Source organism: Macaca nemestrina, chromosome 10 (assembly GCF_043159975.1).
Source record: "Macaca nemestrina isolate mMacNem1 chromosome 10, mMacNem.hap1, whole genome shotgun sequence".
NCBI classification, from domain to species: Eukaryota; Metazoa; Chordata; class Mammalia; order Primates; family Cercopithecidae; genus Macaca; species Macaca nemestrina.
In genome coordinates, this window is record NC_092134.1 from 22,051,080 (window position 1) to 22,070,089 (window position 19,010).

Below are 19,010 nucleotides of genomic sequence, written 5' to 3' on the forward strand. Positions count from 1 at the left end.
TCATCTCTTTCTCTAGCCAGCTCAGCACAGGGAAGAATGCATAGTAGGAGCTTTATAACATCTGCCAAATTGTTGACAATCCCTCCTTGCTCCTGCTTTGCTGCTCCCTGAATTTGGCAGGACTCTTGGGTTCCATTCCCATTCATCTGTCCAAAATGCACCACCGTGTGCAAGGCTGTGTATTCAGGGCTCTGTCCTGTTCCCTGACAGTGAGTGAGGTGCTCTATCTGTGAGGGAGTCCACAGGGCACCAGACAGGGTTATGTGCTCACCTAATTCTGTTTTTTACCCGCTCTTGGGCATATAATGTTAGACTACAGCCTTGACATTGGGTATGGTTTTGTAACAGAGTTCTGGCCAAAGCAATGTGGGCAGAAATGACGTGACCACTTCCAGTTTTGGCCCCTGAGAACCTCCTAGGAGGGCCATCATGTTTTCCTCTTTTCCCACGTACCAGATGATGGGAGACGCCTGGATCCCTGAATGACTGTGTGGATTAGAGCCTCCCCCACCACAACTTCCATCAACCAGCACTAGACTGTGACGCAGCCTCATCTGTGTTTGAAGTTGTTAAAACAGAGACGAGCCCATTTTGACTAACGCAGACAGGCGTGGGTTCAAATTCTAGCTCTTCAACTTCTCAGTATGTGATCTTGGTGTCTCAACCTGAGTATCAGTTTCCCCTTTGTAAAAAAACCACAATGTTCTCAGGATTCTCCAGAATATTCCGTAACAGCCCAGATGTTGGATAACCAGCCCTGAGTATGACACTCAATCAGTGCTCAAGAAATAGGAACTCCCCTTGCTCCCCCACCCCCTCCCATCTCCCTCACCCCACCTCTGTGTCTCAGTCCCTGGGTCTCAGGGCAGGACCTCTGCTGAGTTCTGGGCTGTAGGATTCAGTTGATTTTAATCTTCACTGGATTCTGCCAGTCTTTGGTTTTATGTATTTTAATTAAGTGTTATTATTTTGTGCTTGTGGTGAGAGTGATTTTATTATAGGGCAGGAGTTTATAAACCTCAGGGAGGAAATAAGTAAGAACCTTTGTCTGTTGCAGTGTGGACTCCAGGGCCAGGTGGGAGAATAAACAGAATTTAAGAGGCGGTCTTCAAGGGTGGGGAGACGATGGGGGCCAGTGAGCCAGGGATACCTGGCTCAAGGTGATGCTGTGCTTGGCAAAGCAGATCTGGAGAGACTAGGGGCCAGGGCACAGAAGCATACCTGGGGGCTCAGACCACCTCTCATTGGCTTTCAGGCCCTGCAATTCCCACTTGCTTCCTGCCTTGGGGCATTTGTACCTGCTATTCCTTTTATCTGGCATGCCGGTCCGCTCTTCCTGTGGCTAGAATGTCCCTACTCTTGCTTCAATTCACACACAGGTCACTTCCTCCCGGAAGCCCTCCCTGACATCCCAGGATGCTCTCATAGCCCCAGGAAGCTCCCTGGTGCAGCTGGAATTATATATTTACATCTGTCTTCCCGCCAAAAGGTTAGCTCTGTGAGGGAATCATCTTGGTCTTACTTGCTTCTGTGTCTATAGCAGTGCCAGGCGTAGGTGCTCTGTAAATATTTGCTAAACAAATGAATGAATGAATAAGTGAATGAATAAGGTGATTAAATTTCTCACATTCCTTCTACACCTAAAAGCAGGGGCTGGCAAACGTTCCCTGTAAGGGGTCAGATATATTAATCTTTGTGGGCTAGACAGGTTCTGATCTAACAACAGCCACCCCTCAGTATCCATGGGGATGGTTTCAGGACCCCCTGACGATACCAAAATCCTCCAATGCTCAAATCCTTTATACAAAATGGTGTATTGTTTGCATATGATCTATGCATATCCTCCTGTATACTTTTATTTATATTATATTTTATTTTTTGAGACAAGGTCTTATTCTGTTGCCCAGGAGTACAGTGGTACAGTCACAGCTCACTGCAGCTTCAAACTCCTGGGCTCAAGCAATCTTCCCGCGTCAGCCTCTTGAGTTGCTGGGACTACAGGTGTGCACCACCATGCCCAGCTAATTTTCAAAAAAATTTTGTAGAGAAGGGGTATCAATATGTTGCCCATGCTGGTCTCAAGCAATCCTCCTGCCTCAGCCTCCCAAACTGCTGGGGTTACAGGTATGAACCATCGTGCCCAACCCTCCTGTATACTTTGTTATTTATTTATTTATTTATTTATTTATTTATTTATTTATTTATTTATTTTTGAGACGGAGTCTCGCTCTGTCGCCAGGCTGGAGTGCCGTGGCGCGGTCTCGGCTCACTGCAACCTCTGCTTCCCAGGTTCAAGCAATTCTCCTGCCTCAGCCTCCTGAGTAGCTGGGACTACAGGCATGCGCCGCCATGCCCAGATAATTTCTGTATTTTTAGTAGAGACAGGGTTTCACCATGTTGGCCAGGATGGTCTCGATCTCTTGACCTCATGATCTACCTGCCTCAGCTTCCCAAAGTGCTGGGATTACAGGCATAAGCCACTGCACTTGGCCCCTCCTGTATACTTTAAATCATCTCTAGATGACTTATGATTCCTAATAAAATGTAAATGTTACATAAATAGCTGTTACACTGTATTTTTAAAATTTATATTATTTTTAATTGTTGTACTATTACTCCTTAGTGGTTTAAAAAATATTGTTGATCTGAGGCTGGTTGAATTCATGGAATCCATGGATACAAATGGACTGTGTTCTAATAAGACTTTATTTACAAAGATAGGCTTTAGCCCAACGGCCACAGTCTGCTGACCTCTGACCTAAAGCATGCCATTTGTACCTCTGGTCTCGCTTGTTACAAAGATTCTCTGTGGTAGTTTACTGGGGTCAGCCCTGCAGTGGCTTACAAAGCAATTTTATGTTTTCAGAAATTTTGCAATCTGGTTGTTAAACATAGCCATAAAACTAAATCATATAAACCTACAACTAAACAAATTTTGTTAAACATAAATGTAATACCACATGTGCGAACCTTGAGGACATAAAGCTTAGCCAAATAAGCCAGTCACAAAAGGACAAATACTGTATGGTGCCACCTATAGGAGGTCCCTGGAGTAGTCAAATGCATAGGGACAGAAAGTAGAATGGCGGGTGCCAGGGGCTGGGGGAGAGGAATGGGGGGAATTCGTATTCAATGGGTAGAGGTTTCAGTTTTGCAAGATAAAAAGAGTTCTGGAGATGGATGGGACTGCTTGTTGCATTAACAGCGTAAATGTACTTAACTCATTGAACTGTACACTTAAAAATGGTTAAGACGGTAAATTTTTTTTTTTTTTTTTTTTTTTTTTTGAGACGGAGTCTCGCTCTGTGGCCCAGGCTGGAGTGCAGTGGCCGGATCTCAGCTCACTGCAAGCTCCGCCTCCCAGGTTCACGCCATTCTCCTGCCTCAGCCTCCCGAGTAGCTGGGACTACAGGCGCCCGCCACCTCACCGGGCTAGTTTTTTTTTGTATTTTTTAGTAGAGACGGGGTTTCACCGTGTTAGCCAGGATGGTCTTGATCTTCTGACCTCCTGATCCGCCCGTCTCGGCCTCCCAAAGTGCTGGGATTACAGGCTTCAGCCACCGCGCCCGGCCTAAGACGGTAAATTTTATGTTACATGTATTTTACCACAACACAAATTTGAAAAAAAGGCAATACATACTCAATGCTCATGACTTCCTAATTATTTGACTACATTCCACTGCTGTCTGTGCTCTGAGGATTTTTGCATCTATTGTGTATGTGCTGGAAATACTCTATAATAATGTTCTGCACATCTCTTCCCAGCCCCCTGTCAACGACATCATGTTTGCAGCTTGAAATTGGCCATGGTGGGAATATTTACACTACAGAAATGAGCAGATGCCACAGATCCGGGCTCCTCCCAGCCAGCCAGTTGTTCAGCATTTACCAGCACTCCCCTGGTTATTTCCACAGGTCTGTCTCTTCTGCTAGATGGTGAGTTTCAGGGCAGGGGCTCTCAAACCTGTGAATCACCAGAAGCTTTTACAATCCTGACGCTCAAGCCTCATGCCAGACCAAGAACACCCGCCACTGTGAGCTGGGACCCAGGTCTTGGTATTTTTTAAAACTTGCAGGGGATTCCACTGGGCAGCCAGGGTTGGAAGTCAGTGGGCTCTGAGGTCGAGTGTCTCAAACTTTCATGTGCCCCATAATCACCAGCAGACCTTGTTAAACTGCAGATCTTGGTTTTTAGAGGTCTGGGACATGGAGGTAGGGGATGGAGACTGCACTTCTAAGGTACTTTCAGGCCATGTGGATGCTGCTGGCCTGGTGACCACACTGAGTAGTGCAAGATTCTAGAGAAAGACACTGCTGTAGGCAGCACACAGGCAGCCTCACACTCAGCTCTGGAACTCACCTGTGAGTCCTACTTTGGTTGGCAAATCTCTTTTTCCTTCCCCTTCTTCCCTCTCCCCACTCCTCCCCTCCCCATTCCTCCCCTCCCCGTCCTCCCCTCCCCATTCCTCTCCTCCCTTCCTATCCTGCTTCCTTCCTTCCCTCCCTCTCTGTCTCTCTTTTGAGATAGGGTCTTGCTCTGTCACCCAGGCTGGAGTCCAGTGGCATGATAATTGCTCACTGTTGCAGCCTCGACCTGGGCTCAAGCAATCCTCCCGTCTCAGCCTTTGGAGTAGCTGGAAATGATTTTATCTATCTATCTATCTATTTATTTATTTATTTTTGAGACAGGGTCTCACTTTGTCATCCAGGCTGGAGCGCAGTGGCACGATCTCAGTTCACTGCAGCCTCGACCTCCTGGCCTCATGCATTCCTCCCACTTCAGGCCCCCTAGTAGCTGGGAGTACAGGCGTGCACCATCACGCTTGGCTAATTTTTTTGGAGAGATGGGGTTTCACTATGTTACCCAAGCTGCTCTCGAACTCCTGAGCCCAAGCAGTTGGCCTGCCTTGGCCTCCCAAAGTGTTAGGATTATAAGCGTGAGCCACTGTGTTTGGCCAAAAAAATTTTTTTTGTAGAGACCAAGCCTGGTCTCAACCTCCTGAGCTCAAACAATCCTTCCACCTTGGCCTCCCAAAGTGCTGGGCTTACAGGTGTGAGGCGCCATACCCAGCTAGGTAAATTTCTTTCAACTGCGTGATCACATTGGTTCTTCACCCATCGCCCCAGGATAAACAAGGTAGATGTTATAAGAACCCATTTTGCCGGGCGCGGTGGCTCACGCCTGTAATCCCAGCACTTTGGGAGGCCGAGGCGGGCGGATCACAAGGTCAGGAGATCGAGACCACGGTGAAACCCCGTCTCTACTAAAAATACAAAAAATTAGCCGGGCGCGGTTGTGGGCGCCTGTAGTCCCAGCTACTCGGGAGGCTGAGGCAGGAGAATGGCGTGAACCCGGGAGGCGGAGCTTGCAGTGAGCCGAGATCGCGCCACTGCACTCCAGCCTGGGCGACAGAGCGAGACTCCGTCTCAAAAAAAAAAAAAAAAAAAAAAAAAAAAGAACCCATTTTATGGAACAGGAGACAGGCTAGAGAGAAAGTGACCTCACCCGGGCCTATCCTTCTCCTGGCTGTGTGACCTAAGGTGGGTTTCTCACCCTCTCTGGGCCTCATTCCTGCTGTTCAGGGCATCTGGGAGGTTTGATTGTGATATCGGATGTCTGAAGGTCTCTCGCAGGGCCCACCTCAGAGAGGACACCTACATCTAGAAAGGTTCCTTCTGTATCTAAATTTGGAGGTGTTGCTTCAGGGGACCCATTCTGACAATGAACCTAGGGGGTCACACAGTCCAGCCCTCTGCCTCTGAGCTAGGCCAAGAGCGGGGGCCCTTTCTGGGTGCAACTGCACTTTGCCTTTGTGGAGGCAGCAGTCAGCACCTCCACAATTAGTCAATACACCGGGGGATTATTTCAGAGTCATAATCATCTTAATTGTAATAATCATGGTAATCGCAGCCTCTGACACTGATCTAAGCTTTCTCTGCACCAGGCACTGTTCTACGCCTTTACATCTATTACCTCATCTGATCTTCACCTTCACCTATAAGGTGAAGTACCATTTGTACCTCTGTTCTCACTTGGTACAAAGATTGTCTATGGTGGTTTACTGGGGTCACCCTGCAGTGGCTTGCAAATCCCATTTTACGGACGACAATGAGTTCCATTTTACAGATGAAGACATCAAGGCACAGAGAAAAAGAAAAGTGCCCCAGTCACAGATTACAGTTGACCCTTGAACAACATAAGTTTGAACTGCGCAGGTCTGTTGACACACAGATTTTTTTTTTTTTTCAGCCAAATGCAATAAAAAACATAGTTTTTAAAGCCTGGCACAGTGGCTCATGCCTGTAATCCTAGCACTTTGGGAGGCCAAGGCAAGCGGATCACCTGAGGTCAGGAGTTCGAGACCAGCCTGGTCAACACAGTGAAGCCCCGTCTCTACTAAAAATACAAAATTAGCCAGGCGTGGTGGCACAGGCCTGTAATCCCAGCTACTCAGGAGGCTGAGGCAGGAGAATCGCTTGAATATGGGAGGTGGAGGTTGCAGTGAGCTGAGAATGCAACAGTGCACTCCAATCTGGGAGACAGAGTGGGACTCTGTCTCAAAAAAAATACACACACACACACCATAGTTTTCACTGGATGTGAAACCTGCACATATGCAGAGCCAGGTTTTCCTATATGCAGGGGGACTTGCATGGTTTTGGGTGTGGGGCAGGTCTTGGAACCAATCCCCCATGTATTCGGAGGGATGACTGTAATAAGTAGCAAAGCTGGGATTTGAACCCAGGCAGTCTGATTCCAGAGCCACACTCTTAACCACTGTGCTATACTATCTTTTAGGTAACTCCTATGCATGACGTAAGTATGCATGTCCCTCACTGTACTTTTAGCTTAGAGACAGGGGCATACATCTTGTTCCCTGCCTATCCCCAGGGCACTGCACAGGGTCTGCATATAGTGGGGCTCCAGAAAGCATTTCTCAATGAGGAAATGGGTGGGCTGGTTCCTCTCTCCCATCCCCATATCCTGACCTTGTGAAACTCAACCATAACGTGATTGTCACTGGCGCTGTCTGGGGGTGTGTGGGTCCATCTGTCTCTCCCATGAGGTCGTGTATGCTGTGAGGACAGGAAAGGTATCTGGGGCCACCCGTTGCCACATCCCTGAAGCCTGGCACTCACCCTTGTAGACAACAGGTGCCAAATACATGCTGTGAAATGAAGGTCTCAGGAGGGAGGCAGGGGTGTGCTCTGGGGGGGCTCGTTGGAGGGGTGAGGGCATCCCTGGGGGTGTGCCCTCTAGGAAGACTCCATCACGGCCTGCCCCCAGCTGGCTGCCCTGGCTGGTTTTCCAACAAGAAAATGCAGGAGAAAGCCAGAGTGAGCAGGAGGGGGACACCAGGCTGCCCCAACCCTAGGAGCTACGAGGATTGAAGCCCAGTGGGAACGCGGGATGTACGTCTGGAACCTTAGGTTTTGGAGAGAACAGAAAGAGTGTCCAGAGCTCAGCTGGCAGCAACACTGAATCACCATGGTCCTCTCTACTCTGCAACAAGCTCTTGATCTGCACCGAATCCACCCAGCCTTCCTAAGCAGTAGGTCCCCATTTTACAGACAAGGAAACTGAGGTTCACTGAAGAACCTGGCAATCGGCAGCACTGCAATTTGAACCCGGCTCCAGGCGACTCTAAGCTTAAGTCACTTCTCCACTGCCACAGGCTCCAGATGAACGAGGAATCTGCACTCACCCTTTCACCCCCGGAATTAAGTGCTGCTCCTGACACCCAGTGGGTACTCAAATTCTTCCAGAATGCATGAGTAAATAGTAATGTTTACCACCTTAGCCCCTGCATCTAGCGCCACACCTGGCACCTAGCAGGTGCTCAACAAACATCTACTGACCAGATAAACGCAGGACTGCACGAGTGGCCACATGACCCACGCTGGTGTCAGTGGGGCTGTGGCAGTAGCTTCCATCTTGCGTCTCCCACCTCCCAGGAGGCAGACGTGACCACTGAGAGTCACTGGGCCGACTGAGCCATGAGATGGATGCACGCCCAGCAGCCTTATCTCCCCACCGACTGGCCCCGCACGGCCTTCCATAATGCAGTCCATTAAAAGGCTTGTAAATTTTCATACACGAAAGCCTACCATGGCGTCGGCACAGACTAATTGTTGTTAAATGTGCGGGAATGTTACTGCCACGCGGCTGGAGCGATCACTCTTCCCAGCCCGGCCCAGACGCCAGCCCATTCCTCTGCAGGCGGAAAGCTTACAACATTCGCACAAGGCCAAAAAGCAATTCGTGTCAAAAAGATCAATAATATAAAAATAAAGCGCGAGAATTCTAGTTAAAGGGAATGTCATATAAATATGTGGTTCACGTCCATGACTCCAAGATTAAAAAAATCAATCAATATCGTTCTTTAGATGATGTTATTTCTAATGAGAAATACCCGGAACAACTGCAAATAACTGCTTAACTGGGGGGAAAAAAGCATTAATAATTTACTTTATAAGGCATATAATACCGAATGAAAGAGGATTGCTGCTGGTTCTTAATTTGGTTGTAATATGGTGTGACAGGTTCAATAATGCTTTGGTGGGTTCTTAATATTAAATTCGGAAGGACGTTCATTCAGTTTATCGTTAAGTTTTACCCCAAGCCGGGCAGGGCAGACTTCCAGAGGGGCAAGACTTGGTTATGGGCAGCCAAGGACGATGCACCATCAAAGCAACTATGTTATCAAAGAGGAAGGAGGATGGGGAGGCCGGGCGCGGTGGCTCACGCCTGTAATCCCAGCACTTTGGGAGGCAGAGGCAGGAGGATCGCTTGAGGCTAGGAGCTCGAGACCAGCCTGGCCAACATGGTGAAACCACGTCTCTTCAAAAAATACAAAAATTAGCTGGGTGTGGTGGTGCACTCCTGCAGTCCCAGCTACTTGGGAGGTTGAGGCACGAGAATTGCTTGAACCCAGGAGGCAGAGGTTGCAGTGAGCCAAGATTGCGCCACTGCACTCCGGCAGAGGAAAGAGGGTGGGTCATGTGTGTGCACATGTGCGTGTCGGGGGTAGTAGAGAGAATGGGAGGTCTTCTCCTCATTATATCTGATGTAAGCTGCAAGCAACACTCCTGTTTATTGAGCACTTATTATGCACCAAGTTCTGGGCTGGATATGCAGACTTGGGCTTGAATCACAGCTCTTTGTATGCGGTAGGTTTTCCTGGCAGATCCTGCCTGAAAGAACAGTTCAGCAAAGAAACATCTAAAAGGCCTGGCCTGGCTGAGTGATGAGCTCCTTTCTGGCCCTAACCACCTGCAGATCTCCAGCTGGGCCCTAAATCTAGAATCACCAGCCTCAGCTCCTTCTGCACCCCCAGATCCCTCAAGGGGCCCGTTTGGCCCTCTAAGCTGAGGTTCGCATCTTCTGCTCTCTGTTCAGCTGATGAATCGCTGTGTAAGCTCAGGCAAGCCACTTTACCTCTCTGAGCCCTGGTTTTACATCTATAAAAGGGGATGATACCAGCTCTGCCTCCCTGGCTGCGTTGCTGAGAGGAGGTGACACAAGAGGCATCCCCCTAAGTGATGGATAAACCTTGCCAGCCGGTGTCCCTGCCCGAGTTCCCACTCACTACCATGGGCTGCGGCTGAGCCTCAGTCATCTCACCTGAGCAATGGGTAGGAGCAGAAACTTCATCATGGGGCTCATGGGAGGGATAAACGTGATATACTCAGTCTCAGTGCACCTGCTGGGAATGCCAGCTCATGCTCACGAAGCATTCACCATGTGGTGGGCTTTGTTCTTGGGGCTTTTCAAGTATCAACTCATCGAGCACTCCCATCACTCCTATGAAATGGGTACTATCACCACCGTTTAAAAACAGAGGACCAGCCCAGGCAACATGGTGAAACCCTATCTCTACAAAAAATACAAAAATTAGCTGGGTGTGGTGGTGTGCGTCTATAGTCCCAGCTACTTGGGAGGCTGAGGTGGGAGGATCGCTTGAGCCCGGGAGGCGGAGGTTGCAGTGAGATGTGATTGCACCAATGCACTCCAGCCTGGGAGACAGAGCAAGTCTGTCTCAAAAAAACAAAAACAAAAACAAAAAACAAAACAAAACAAAACAAAAAAAACAAAAAAAAACAGTAAAAGCAGAGGAAAGTGAAAGCCACAGAAGTTATGTGCCTTGCCCGAGGTCACACAGCCAGGAAGCAGACAAGCTAAAATGAAAGCCTGAGTCAATTTGGCCCCAAAAGCCACAGTTGCCCCTACCGCTCATCCCCCAGGGTGGCCTCACCAGCCAGCAAGGCCACTGCTCCCTGTGGCCTCCCCTACTGTCAGAACTGCACACGTCTAATATCTGTGGTGGTTCTAAGGGGGCCCTGTTTACAAAGGGATAGTCATACCAGTGCCAGGAGCACCAGGGTAAAGGGTAGTTTAGGGAGTGAGAGAATTATGCCATCAAAGACAGCTGGAAGAGCAAATAATGTTAAAAGGCAAAAAAAAAAAAAAAAAAAAAAAAAAAAAAAAAAAAAAAAGCCCTGTAATTAAATTTCAGCTCAAACGGAAGAGCAAGAGTTTGCAGGCAGACGCGGAACAGAAGCGGGGCACAGAAACCAAAGAAGGATGCAGCACATGGGGCTGGGTGGGGCTCGGGGCCAGAGTAGGGAGGGACGTGCACATCTCGGGTGATCTCAGCTGTGAGGAAACCCTCCCCTCCCCTCTCAGGAAGCCTGGCTGCGAGCACAGGTGCTGACCCACCAGAAAGGTCTTCTCCTAGGTTAGGACTATCCTTCCCCACCCACGATTGTCTTGGTGGGAAAAGCAGAAAAACCTCAGTGTCTTAGAAAGCATCTGGGCCTGGGGCAGGAAGGATGGAGGAATGATCTCTCCTCTCGGTCATCTCTGAGAGACCAGGGCCCCCATATTATCAGATTAGTGGCCAGAGGGATCCTGTTAAAACCTGAGTAAGAGCTGGACACTCCTCTGCTCTAAAGCCTCCCATGACTCCCACCTTATTCAGAGTTGCAGTCAAAGTCCTTACAGTAGTCTCGAGCCACTAGCTTTAGGCAGATGCATAAAAACAGATGATGCTAAGCACCAGTGAATGCGAGGGGCTCCAGGGTTGATGGAGGGCTGGGGTGGTCAGGGAGGGTTCCCTGCTCCCCAGGACCTGATATTTGAAAGGAGCTCATCCAGCAAAGAGATGGTGCAGGGAAGAGCATTTCAGGCAGAGGGTATGGCAAGCACTGACACCCTGAGGTGTGAATGAACCAGGTGCTCACAGTCAGATGGCAGTTGGGGCTGCAGTCATCCGACGGCTCAACTGGGTTGGACGTCCACCATGGCCCCTGACTCCAGTCTGGTGCCTCAGCAGACTGGCCTCTCCTCCACGTACTGTCTTATCCCTCAGACCCTCTCCATGCAGGCTGGGCTTCTCACACAGGGTGGTCTCCAGGTAGTCACACTTCTCACATAAAGGATGGGTTTGGAGAGGTGTGGTGGGGAGAGCCAGCAGGAAGGCTAAAGGCTACACTGGATCATGGCACAGTGTCACCTCCGCCATGTTCTACTGGTCAAAGTAGGCACAGGAGCAGATTCAAAGTATGGAGACACAGACTCCATCTCTTGGCGGGGAATGCAGGGACACATGGCAGATGTGCATGGGATGGAGACACTGCCATTGCTGTCATGGGGGCAGGGTGTCAATGTGAAGTGCAGCAAACAAGTAGAACCTCTGGGATGGAACCGACGGCCTCCCTTGGGCTCCTGGATATTATTTCAGAATCACAGGGACTCGGTTCCTATAGACATTTTTTCTTTTTCTTTCTTTAAAGGATTCCATGTGGAATCCTAGGGACATCCTTGAGGGCAGGGATGGTGTCTCACCATCTTTGGATCTGCAACAGTCCTCAAACAGAGCCCGGGACACAGAAGGTTCTCCACAAGGATCTGTTGAGCGGACCTGCATGGTGCCAACAGAAGGGTAGCCTTGTCTTCTCTGGGAAGTCCTTCTTCTGGGTACTGCAAAAATGCTTGCTCTCCCTCATACCAAGAGGGGTCGAGGTGACCACTGAGTTGTGACCATCACTGGGCTAGCATCTAGAACCCTGCCTAGTATGCAGCAGCTACTCAATAAATGCTTGTTGTGGTGAATAAACGATTACATGGACTCAGCTGATGATCTAATGCATCTTTGACCCTCTCTCTAAGCACCTAGAAGATGATCATGCCACACGAATTTCTCCAGACCCTGAGTTGTTAGAGGGAGAACATTCTCAGTCCCACGCAACCATGCACGCCCACCATGTTGGCAACAAGTGACTCACTGGCCACTTGACACACAGAATGTCACGAATCTCATGCAATTGTATAAGCTGACCCTATTTATAGATGAGGAAACAGTGGCTCAGAGACATAAAGTCACTCACCAAGGTCACATAAGCTTGTCAGTGTTAGGGTGGGGTTCAGACCTTGGGTGTCTAACCTCCCCTGGGCGTCAGAGGCCAGGTCGGCCCACTTGGTCCCCAAACTACTGTGTTTCTTTTTTTTTTTTTTTTTTGAGACGGAGTCTCGCTCTGTGGCCCAGGCTGGAGTGCGGTGGCCGGATCTCAGCTCACTGCAAGCTCCGCCTCCCGGGTTCACGCCATTCTCCTGCCTTAGCCTCCCGAGTAGCTGGGACTAAAGGTGCCCGCCACCTCGCCCAGCTAGTTGTTTGTACTTTTTAGTAGAGACGGGGTTTCACCATATTAGCCAGGATGGTCTCGATCTCCTGACCTCGTGATCCACCTGTTTCGGCCTCCCAAAGTGCTGGGATTACAGGCTTGAGCCACCGCGCCCGGCCCCAACTACTGCGTTTCAATCAGGCCCAAGTGAATGTCTCTGTTCCAATCCAACCCAAAAGGTTTTCCACCATACAGGCCACATTCCCTTTATGATGGAAGAAAAAGGTGGCAGAGAAAAAGAAAATCTCAACCTGGGCCGGTGCACACGCGCTTCAGAAAAGTTTCACCTCTGAGTTAGCATAACAAAACTTTTAATTTAGATGTTTTCATGTCTCCCTCCAAGTAAAAATAAGTTTAAAATAATGACTGTAATAAATGAAGGTAATTAATTGTAGTTTGTTCCTTTACTGTCTAGTCAGCTTAATTTTACCTTTTCAACTAATAATGAGAAAATAATTTTTGTGCTCGGAGGGTTAATGATATGTAACTGCGAGAACTGCTAATTGCATGTTGCAATCCATCCATCAACAACCCCATCTGTGCGACTTGATTATGTTTGCTAAATTATTGCTTTGAATTATCTTTCATAAAGCAACTTTTATAATTAGCGAGGCTTTCGTCTTGCTCTTTTCTCTGTACGCAAGGATATTCAAACTTTGGCCATTTCAAGCTGTCTCCATTAAGCCACCTTCTCCGGCTGTCTTTGTTTCCCTGAACAGGAGAAATCAAAACTGTCCTTTAAGCAATCAAGGCAGACAGAGAAGCTTCCTTGATTCACAGCAGGGCAAATTCACTTCCTCTCCGCCCCCTCCCACCGGCACAAGCGGGTGCACGCGCGCACACAAACACACACACACATACACAGAAAGAAAGAAAAGATAGATCCACACATAAATAATATAAAAAGATAAGAAGTATGCCCAGATTCTGAACACGCCAGGGCTGGTGAAGCAAAATTCAGGAATAACATGGTATCTTTTTTCAACATGGTATATTTCATGGTATATACCATGAAACTGAACATGGTATAGTTCAAGGAAAGGCCTGCATCGGGAAGAAGGAATGATGGGTGTGATACTCAGCCCTGGCATTTCATGGGCTAGTTTATGTGACTTGGGACGGTGTTTGCCCCAGAGAATATTTCCAGGAGGTGATTAATACCCACTTGGGAATCGCAGCGCCAGCCCAGAGCCCAGTGGATTGCGAGAGGAGAGCGGCGTAAAGGATGAGGCCTCATTAAAAAAATTAAAATGAAAATCAAATTTGGATTATAAACGGCCTGTGCATGTGCAGCTTTTTCTGGACGAAGAAGATGCTTTTTATTAACACCTTCCTTTGGCGGCGTCTCTCCCCTGAGGCGCAAGGAGGACACAGAGGCCACGATGGCTTAGTCAATAGATCATGAGAAAAGCAGCGGTTTCAGGAATAAAATTCCAGACAAATGTAGTCTTCTTGGTACATTAAAGGGACGATGGAAAGCCCTCTTAAGAAAATTAACAAAGTTCTTTAAGGTCTCCAGCTATTAAAGCAGCATCTATTCAATGTGTCACATGGGTTTTGAAAACGAGAATTCTGCTTTGTCTTTCCTTTTGGCCTAAGACTTTCTCTGTCCCAGTATTTATTGAGCACCAACCGTGTGCCAGACCCTGGGACTGTCTCCATGCTGCTAAAGTTTTTGAATCCTTTTTCCTTTTTTAAGAGACCAGGTCTCGCTCTGTTGCCCGTACTAGAAAGAAGTGGTATAATCATAGCTCACTACAGCCTTGAACTCCTGGCCTCAAGTGATCCTCCCACCTCAGCCTCCTGAGTAGCTGGGACTACAGGCACGAGCCACCATGCCCAGCTAATTTAAAATTTTTTTTGTAGAGATGGGGTCTCATTATGTTGCCCACGCTGGTCTCAAACTCCTGGACCCAGGTGATCCTCCCACCTTAGCCTCCCAAAGTGCTGGGATTACAGGCATGAGTGACCGCACCTGGCTTCTAAATCCTTATTGTTAGCCTTATTTGGCTGAGGAGGAAAGCTGAAGTCCAGAGAGGTTAAGGAACTTCCCCAAGGCCACACAGCTGGTTTAGGAGCAGAGCTGAGGTTTTGACCAGGCCTGAGTCAGATCTGCATGTATTTTCTACCATGCTGCAGTCAGGTCTTCTCCCAAACATCACCCAAACCTAACGTTTCTCCTATTGAAAAGCTAACATAAGTCATACCCACCTCCTATAGGAAAAAAAAAAACAAACCCTGGAACCCTTCTTTGAGATAAAAAGCCTTCAACACCTAGTTAGGAAAGTGGCAGATGGCTGCTCAGGCACACTAGAGACCCAGTAAACCTGTATTGGAGGTCACTGCTTATAGGAATAATAAAATATCCAAGACTTCTCATATGCAAGGCAGTATTTTAAGCACTTCATCCGTGCTAACTTTGTTCTTCCTCAATCTCACCCTGTGAAATATGTATATATACACATTTTTTCTTTTGAGACAGAGTCTTGCTCTGTTGCCCAGGCTGGAATGCAGTGGTGCGATCTCGGCTCACTGCAACCTCCGCCTTCTGGGTTCAAGCGATTCTCCTGTCTCAGACTCCCGGGTAATTGGAATTACAGGTGCCCACCACCACACCTGGCTAATTTTTGTATTTTTAGTAGAGTTGGGGTTCCACTATGTTGGCCAGGCTGGTCTCAAACTCCTGATCTGAAGTGATCTACCCTCCTCGGCCTCCCAAAGTGCTGGGATTACAGGGGTGAGCCACTGCCTGGCCTGAAATATGTATAATTAGTATCTCATTTTACAGATGAGGAAATGGAGGCACAGAAAGGTTAAGTAGCTCACCTCAAATCACACAGCTAGTAAGTGGGAGAGGTGGGATGCCAACCCAGGCTGACTCCAGCATCTGTGCTCTTCACCTGCTAACAGCTCTTCGTGTGTCAGACATTATATTAAACCCTTTCCCTGCATTAGATCTCAGTTAATCCTTAAAACAACATGAAAAGACTTGCCAGTGTCTTTATACTCCCATTTAACAGATAGGGAAAACTGAGGTTCTAAGAGGCCAACGGAAGCTCTGTTCACACCAACTCAAGCAAGGAAACAGTTGAGAAAGTGATGCTCTCTACAAACAGCTCAATGCCTGTCTTTAGATTGGGCAGAGGGATCAGTTGCTATAGGTAGCTTGTGTGCTGAGCGGCTCTCCTGGGACTAGGAGTTGGTAGATGGGAACCTCTATTTTTTTTTTGTAACATAAAGTCATGAAAACCCCCATTCCTAACATTATTGGTCTTTCTGGTTGTTTTCTTCCCAGCCCAGGCACCTCGCAACCAAATGAATCAATACCGGATGGCCCTCTAAATAAATAAGCACATCAGTCAACTCGGTAATAAAATGAAAGGATGAAAAATATGGAAATCAGCGACATTTGTGTAAATCCAGTTATTGTTTACTTTAATATTGCCTTATGTGCTTATGTGGTTCCAAAGAGACATATTTAAAGTAATGTGGCGCTTGGTGGATGACAGACTTAAAATGCATCCCCTCTGGTGAGCTCCGAGTGTGGCCAATCCTTCTGGGGTCCTGCCTGAGTCCAGAAAAGCCTGAGAAGAGCCCCCTCAAGATGGAACACTTTAGAAATCCCTGGACCCGCATGATTCCAGTCTTTTCTTGGCCTGCCTCCTGTGCCAGCCAGCCAAATGGACATTATCAGACTCTTGGTTACGAAGGCAAGCAAAGAGGAGAAATGGGGGCAGTTCACCCTGATCACAGGGCTTCCATAAAGCAAGATAAATTATTTACTGAGGACAGCAAAGGAACTAGGGCTCAGCGGGTTGGCAGGAAAGAATGCGGACAATGTCACTTTTATACTCAAACAGTGGGCTGGTGCAAAGAATTTCTGGTTGGGCTGGTAACGGTGTGGACTTATCTGCAAGGCTGCCTCAGAGAATCAAAGGAGAGCAGAATGCCAAGAGAGGGCAAAGGTCATCTCGTACCAATATCTGATTTTAAAGATAGGAAACCAAGCCTGGAAGGTGAGGTAGGTTTGTTCAAGGTCATAGATTTTTCTTAAATTTTATTTTTTATTGTTTTAGAGACGGGGTCTTACTCTGTCACCCACGTTGGTGTGCAGTGGTAGGATCATGGCTCACTGCAGCCTCAATGTGACGGGTTTAAGCAGTCCTCCCACCTCAGCCTCCAGAGTAGCTGGGACTACAGGCACGTGCCACCATGACTAGCTAATTTTTAATTTTTTTGTAGAGATAGGGTTCTTGTTATGCTGCCTAGGCTGGTCTTGAACTTCTGGCCTCAAGTGATCCTCCCACTTCAGCCTCCCAAAGCATGGGATTACAGGTGTGAGCCACTGTGTATGCCCCAAGGTCACAGATCTTACATGTAGCAGAGCCAGTGTAAGGTTGGGCAAAGTCTAGGGAGAGGGAGATTTCTTGGAATCAGACTTGAATTCTGTCAAACTGAACAGAGAACCAATTCTTATCACTACACCATTGGGATGGGACACCAGAGGGAAGGGCACAGAGTTTGCAATGGGGACAGGGAAGCTTCTCCAAAGCTTCTGGAGACTGCTGGCCCCCTTGGGCAACTCTAGGTGGGACAGGAGGGGGAGCCATGGGGGGCACTTTTCTGACATGTTGTGGGCCCTGGGTCTTACCTCGGCTTGGAAGCTTTTTAATACAGGAGCCACCATCTCTCTGATTTCCTGAAAAAGAGATCAGCAAAGAGTTCACTACAGTGCCAGGTGGGACGCCCCCATGGCCCCTGCTTGTAGCTCGCTGCTGTCCCTGGCTCAGCATTTCCCAAGCATGTCCCGTGGGGCCTAAACTCCATTGGATTTCACAAGGGACACACACAAATAGGGGTACCAAGCCACACCAGACTGGGAAATGTCAAGTCCAAGGGGTTTCTTTCCTGCAGGACTTTCTGGAGTCTTTCATAATGCATGCAGGGAATTTCCAGAAGACAAAGGAAGTGGCATTTCTCAAATGGGTTTGATCACAGAATGGTCTTTTATGCAAAATGTCTTGTGAGACAGGTAGTCCATCCCAGGTCACACTTTGGGGTGGGGTGGGGGCTGGAGAGGTAACCTGAATTCTCCATGCTTAGCACTACATGGAAGTCCTTCCTTAAAAACCTTCTGCCCTTCAAGGTGTTGCCCGGGGCAGCCTCTTTCAGGTTTCCGTGACCCTACCCTGTAGCCACCTCTCCAGTGAAGACTGCCTTTTGCATTTTAGCAATGCCACTTGTGTACTTGGCTCTCCTTCCTCACCGGAATGTGCAGTTTCTGCAGTCTAGGCTGGGTCTCTACCCCATTTGAGCTGTGCAGATGTTTGAGGAACTCTATGGAAGTGGGCTGTCTTCAGAGGAGAAGTTTGTCCCAGTCACTCTGAGCCTCCTATTTCCAGACCCTAATTTCCTGGCTTTCATGAATGACCTGAGGATCCCAGCAACTTAGGCTAGCCTGGCAAACTCCTACGTATTCTTCTCCCTGGCACGTAAGAGGGAAGCCTTAAGAACCACGTGTCCTGAGACTCCAAACCTAATCCTCCAGTTTCCTGTGAGATCTGCTGGTGTGACTCCCCCATCACAATCAGCCACAGCTACCAGTAATCCCCATGGGAGGCACTGAGGGACTAGACAGTGTGGGGAGGGGGTGCCCCAGACAGCACAGGAAAGGAAGAGATGGGCTGAAGAAGACTTATGGGCAGGTAAAGAATAAACCCCTTCATTACGCAAATAATAATGTGTTGCTTCCGCCCCTGATTCTGGATCCCTGGGGCTTTCCTGAGCCACTGATTGATAGACTGATGTATGTCGGGGACCTTCAGAGGAGACACAGGCCTAGTAGACTTGACCATAAGGGGCCATGGGTGCAAGGCTGAGCCATGGAGAAGGAAACTTCTGAGAATCTGGGTCACAGGTGGTGAACTCAAATGCCCACCAGGCCAGGCAGGAAGCAACTACAAGGGAGGCTGGGACAATGCAAGCCCCACCAATGGAGTGACGTGCTCTGCTCTAGCTGATGACGGTAGCATGAGCACGGAACCTCTGGGTTGCACAAGCTACCAAATATTCTCAAAAGACACCGGAAATCCAATTTTTAGGTGAAATCATCTGAGATGCTAAATATTGGCAACTCACCATAAAGTTCAAAAGACTTTACAGACTAAATAAAAATGTGATGGCGGGAGACCTCTGGTCCATGTTCAGGAAACATTAGTTCTGGATGGGACCTCTCAGAAAACCCAGCTCTCCAGTTCCTTGAGTTTACAGAAGGGGAAACTGAGGCCCCAAGAGGGGCTGGCCTGCTCAAGGTCACACAGCAAGTG

The 19,010-nt window shown here is 48.3% G+C and overlaps 1 protein-coding gene across 14 annotated transcripts in view; it reads right to left on the reverse strand.

The window, feature by feature from the left end:
• The window catches only part of LOC105493409 (cut like homeobox 2), a 318,739-nt gene that overhangs the window by 115,769 nt on the left and 183,960 nt on the right, over window positions 1-19,010 (reverse strand). For 13 of the 14 annotated variants that reach the window (XM_071071090.1, XM_011761016.3, XM_071071093.1 and 10 more), the window contains one exon: window positions 17,336-17,383. The exons of the other annotated variant lie outside the window; for it this stretch is intronic. In XM_071071090.1, coding sequence (XP_070927191.1) covers window positions 17,336-17,383 — 48 coding nt within the window. The remainder of the gene's footprint in view (window positions 1-17,335; window positions 17,384-19,010) is intronic. 14 annotated transcript variants of the gene reach the window in all.